The 5,712-nt window shown below is 40.4% G+C and overlaps 1 protein-coding gene across 1 annotated transcript in view; it reads left to right on the top strand.

Annotated features, from left to right (window-relative positions):
- The window catches only part of CENPN (centromere protein N), a 20,890-nt gene that overhangs the window by 9,777 nt on the left and 5,401 nt on the right, over nt 1-5,712 (top strand). The window contains exons 6-8 of the mRNA XM_003791307.3: nt 1,233-1,409; nt 3,251-3,352; nt 4,462-4,525. Coding sequence (XP_003791355.1) covers nt 1,233-1,409; nt 3,251-3,352; nt 4,462-4,525 — 343 coding nt within the window. The remainder of the gene's footprint in view (nt 1-1,232; nt 1,410-3,250; nt 3,353-4,461; nt 4,526-5,712) is intronic.

Raw genomic sequence — 5,712 nt, 5'->3', positions numbered from 1 at the left:
AAAAAAAAAAAAAATCAGCAGGGTTTGCTGGTGCCAGCAGCCACCATAACAACCCACTTTTTCTGGAGTAAAGAGACATGGGCAAGCCATACACACCTGTCTCAAGTTCCTCCTTTGCCAGGTCAGAGCTCCAAAGGGGAAGGTGAATCATGGGTGAGCTGATGATCTAGGACCAGGCTATTCAATTCCAGACCAACTGGCAATCTTATTTAAAAGTTTTGAAGGCCTATATTTCATCCATGAAATGGAAACAAAATTAAATAAAACTTCCTGTATTCTCACCACATAATCCTTGAAAGTAATTTTTAGGCTCTGAGCTAAATGCATAAAAGCGCTGGTGTTAGTATATTTTTAAGCCAATTACTACATAGAAGCCTCACTGTTAAACTTTATGGTGCACGCTAGGTCTGTACTAAATGCTAAGAAGGCTTCATTATAAAACAGATACCTCATTTGTACGGCTGCCTCACTGCATAATCTCTTACAAGAGGATGAACAGTTTTCAGGACAAGCCCAAAGCAATTATTGAAAAATGTTGATGTCATACCCTGCTTGTAGCTGTTGCTTCTTTTTTTTTTTGGTGGGGGGGGACAGAGTCTCACTTTCACCCTCGGTAGAGCGCCGTAGCGTCAGCCTAGCTCACAGCAACCTCCAATTCCTGGACCCAAGTGATCCTCTTGCGTCAGCCTCCCCAGTAGCTAGGACTACAGGTGCCTGCCACAATGCATGATATTTTAAGAGACAGGGTCTTGCCATTGCTCAGGCTGGTCTCGAACTCCTGAGCTCAGGCGATCCACCCACCTCAGCTTCCCAGAGTGCTAGGATTACAGGCGTGAGCCGCTGCACCCAGTCTCTGATAGTGCTTCTTAAAAAATAATTTTCTGACCTGGCACAGTAGCTCACACCTATAATCCGAGAACTCAAGGAGGCTGAGGCAGGAAGATCACTTGAGCTCAAAAGTTTGGGACTAGCCCAGGCAATGTAGCAAGATTCTGTACAAAACTTACAAAAAATTAGCCAAGCATAGTGACACACATTTGCAGTCCCAGCTACTCAAGAGGCTGAGACAGGAGGATCACTTGAGCCTAGGAGTTTGAAGTTGTTGTGAGCTATGATGACATCACTACACTCTAATCAAGGTAATAAAGCAAGACCCTGTCTCAAAAAAAAAGGAAAAAAGATTGGTGCCACGATGAGATATTAATTAGGAAACTTAAATCTTTTCTCATAAGGTGACAGTCAGCTTCCGAGACACTGAGGACAATGCAGTCTGGATTCGAATCGCCTGGGGAACGCAGTACACAAAGCCAAACCAGTACAGACCCACCTACGTGGTGTATCATTCCCAGACTCCTTATGCCTTTGCTTCTATCTCCACTTTAAAGCGCAATGTACCCCTTCTGGGGCAGGTATGAACAATTATTATAAACTATACTATTTTATTATCCGTATCTGAAAGGTCTATGTAGGTTTAAACTGCTCAATAAATGTTTGATACAGAATATTACATTTAATTTTTAATTCTTATTGTCCTAAAATATGAAGCAGGGAATGTTGTTATCTGCAGTTGGGAATCTGGTATACGGTACTAGTTTGTAACTGTTCTTTATTGTCTTTTAATCTATGAGTAATGCATGCTAAATCTAAAAAGTGCATCCATTAGCCAGGCATGATGGCACATGCCTGTGGTCCCAGCTACTGGGGGGCCTAAGGCAAGAAGAGGATTGCTTGAGCCCAGGAGTTTGAGGTTGCTGTGAGCGAGGCTGACACTGAGGCACTCTACCCAGGACTATAGAGTCAGACTCTGTCCCCTGTGCCAAAAAAGAAACTTGCAGCCACTGTCCAAAGCCTGCTTCTCCCTTCGTGGTTCTGTCTTTGGGGTCCCGGGCTTCCGGACTTCTTTCCCCAAAATAAGCCATCCTTAAATTGGTTCCAGAGCTAGCACTTTGCTACTTGTGGGGCACCTCTGCCACCCTGGCTTATCATCTGTATACTTCTGTGTCTAGTAGAGCTGGGTGGAGCAGTAGGCACTGCAGTGTTGGAACCAAGTGAGCTATAGGGTCCTGCGGGTGTTCACTTATTAAGTTCCTTGGTGGTTTACTGAAATGTCACAAAGACTGCTGCTCACTTCTCTGTCCCTTTAACACTTAATACCACTTTTTTTTTTTTTTTTTGAGACAGAGCCTAAAGCTGTCACCCTGGGTAGAGTGCCGTGGCATCACAGCTCATAGCATCTTCCAACTCCTGGGCTTAAGTGATTCTCTTGCCTCAGCCTCCCATGTAGCTGGGACTACAAGCACCTGCCACAATGCCCAGCTAGTTTTTGGTTGTAGTTGTCATTATTGTTTGGCAGGCCCGGGCTGGATTTGAACCCACCAGCTCTGGTGTATGTGGCTGGCGCCTTAGCCACTTGAGCTATAGGCACCAAGCTTTAACACTACTTCTTTACATTTGGGGTCTCTTCCTTCATAACACACAGTGTCTTTCATCCACTTACTACCAGCTGAGTACACCCTGCCACAGGTAGTTTACGTAAAGGTAATGTTAATTCCTACTGTGTTATGGCAACTTACCTCTACTTTCTAGATCCAAGTAAATATCTTATTCTAGTTATTCTGTTTCAGTGTTCTAATTAGTTTCCCAAATAACCGGAAGTTTTCATAAATCACATTAATACAGACATTCATTTTTCTTCAATATTTGCCCTAAAGGATATATACATATTGTATATTTGTGTGGTAAGTTTCATTATAGTATTAGATGAATGGTATTCTAAAATAGTAACATTTTGAGTATTCATTGTTTATTCCTAAATCTGAACTTGATTTATTGTAACTCCTAACTTGAAACAGAATCATTTTTCTAAAAAAGGTACAAAACACTACATTTATGAGACTAAATGCCCTTTTTTTTTTTTTTAAGACAGTTTCACTCTGTCACCCTGGGTAGTATCATAGCTCACAGCAACCTCAAACTCTTGGGCTCAAGCGATCCTCTTGCCTAAGCCTCCAGCGTAGGTGGGACTACAGGCCTGTACCACTATGCCCAGCTGAGACTTAATGTCTTTAACCACGTTTCTGTTTTTGAAGCTGAGTAACAGTGTATAAAATTAAATTTTTCTGGATTTCTTTTCACACTTAAGTGGAAACTATTCACTGATCATAGCTCCTACATTTTACTTTGACAAATATTCAATATCATAAACACAGACAGAAATCCTAATAATAGTCTTACTAATTTTCATTTCCAGGCACTAATGATTGCTAGCAAACACCACCAGATTACGAAAATGGACCTGAGAAGCCGATACCTGGACTCTCTTAAGGCTATAGTTTTCAAGCAGTATAATCAGGTGAGCCAATCAGTGACTCTCCTTCCAGTTAAATCTTCCTTTCTCTTTTACTCAGGAGTTAGAAGCTAGCAGGTGAGAAATTCCACCTCCAGCAGAAGGAGATCACTTTTGATATTACTGTTGGGAGAAAACTTTCCCTGAGTGAATAAGAAAGGAAACAAGTTTTCAACATTACCTTTATCTTATTGGGTTGTGTTTTATACCACTGATTACTCACTGGAGTCCATGTTACAGATGCCAGTTTCCAAGTCAGCTATTTCAATCAGTATTTATTTTATCATTAGAATGACTTGGCACTATGTTTTGAAGCTAAATATATTAGTCTATTCTGCAATAGAGAAGTATAATTAATTATTTTGTTCCATCAGTCAAGCAGGTGATATAGCAGTTAGAATTAAAGGGGAGAGCACTGGTTTATTAAGTCCCACAATTTATTTATTTGTTCAAATATTTGAATGTATTGTCTCTCTGTAATGACCGAATGGATCTATCTTGGCCAGGTGTGGCAGTGGCTCACAACTGTAATCCCAGCACTCTGGGAGGCCTAGGCGGGAGGATTGCTTGAGCTCAGGAGTTCAAGACCAACTTGAGCAAGAGTGAGACCCATCTCTACTAAAAATAGAAAAATTAGCTGGGCTTTGTGGCCGATGCCTGTAGTCCCAGCTACTTGGGAGGCTGAGGCAAGAGGATGGCTTGAGCCCAAGAGTTTGAGGTTGCTGTGAGCTGTGATGCCATGGCACTCTACTAAGGGTGACATAGTGAAACTCTGTCTCAAAAAAAGAAAAGAAAAAAAAAAGTAGAGAGTTCTTTAAACAAAACAGCCATGGTTCAGGTCCAGCAGTCTCCTGTCAATAGGCAAAGTCACATAGCTAGGGTATGGCATAGCCAGAAGTGAAATCCAGGTTTCTGAATCTTGATCCCTTGCTCTAGAGAAAAACCCAACTCAGCCAGGAAGGATATCATCTCAAATGTCTCTTTATTGGAAAAAAATATATAGATTTGGCTGTAAGTACTATATATAGTACTTACACATACTAAAACCAGTTAACACCTATACTTCAAGATTTACTAAATCAGTAAAACATTCACTTTTTTCTTATTTTCCCTAGAACTTTGAAACTCACTACTCTGCGACACCTCTACAAGAAAGAAGCCTTGGGCTAGATATAAACAGTATGTGTGTTTTAATATAAAATATAAAACTGAATGTTTAAAGCACATTATGTCCTTCTAAATTTCTGTCACTCCATAAAACACATATGTACTAGGATCCTAATTCAAAACTATTTACTGCTTTAAGAAAAATTGAAAATTAATGCTAGGTATGGTGGCTCAGGCTTATAATCCTAGCATTCTGGGAAGCCGAGGCAGGAGGATGCCTTAAGCAAGACCCCATCTCTACTAAAAATAGAAAAAATTAGGTAGGTATTGTGGTAGACATCTGTAGACCCAGCTATTCAGGAGGCTGAGGCAGGAGGATTGTTTGAGCCCAGGAGTTTGCGGTTGCTATGAGTTAAGCTGAAGCCATGGTACTCTAGCCTAGGCAATATAGTGAGACTCTTGTCTCAAAACAGAAAAAAATTGAAAATTAAATATCTGTTGAAAGTAGAAAGCTAAGCTACCATAGGTTTCCTTTAGAATTTACTAGAATAAAAATAAACAACATAATAACAGCAAAAATTAGCTAATAGTTGTTGAACATTTCTCTTGTGCCAATCACCATGCTGTTTATATAATTAATTTCCTGAATCTTCACAGTAGTCCCATGAATAAACTTTATTCATCAGAAAATTGGGTTTCAGGAAAGTTAAGGAACTCTGTAGGCAAAGTCACACAGCTAGGGAGCGGCAGAGCCAGAAGCAAAATCCAGGTGTCTGAATCTGGATCCCTTGCTCTCCATGTGCCAGATCACTTGAACAAGCAGGATTGTGACTATACTGTTACTCAAAGAAGACGCGAGTCACTCTCTAGATATAGCAAATCAGCACAGTGTACTCCATAAAGGTACACAGTTATGATTAAATTTAAAAAAAAGAGAGAGAAAAGAGTACAGAACTACCAAAGTGAATCAGAAAATAGTGTGGTACAATAAAACTTGTAAAAAAATGAAAACTTTCCTATCCTCTACTAGGGATTTGGCAATAAAATAAAATAGCATAGCTGTCATGAACTAAACATTTTTATGATTTTCCAATACCATAAGAACTGCTATTGATTTTATGTTAAAGAAAGCAGGGCCAGACACAGTGGTTCAGAACAGTAATCCCAGCACTTTGGGCTTTGGGCGGTCTGGAGGTGGAAGGATCACTTGTGGCCAGGAGTTCAAGACCAGCTTGAGCAACATAGCCCAGTCACTACAA

This window comes from Otolemur garnettii, unplaced genomic scaffold (assembly GCF_000181295.1).
Source record: "Otolemur garnettii isolate 467f Iridium unplaced genomic scaffold, OtoGar3 scaffold00047, whole genome shotgun sequence".
Taxonomy (NCBI): Eukaryota; Metazoa; Chordata; class Mammalia; order Primates; family Galagidae; genus Otolemur; species Otolemur garnettii.
The sequence above is the reverse complement of the archived record's forward strand: the minus strand, read 5'-3'. Positions and strand labels throughout refer to the sequence as shown.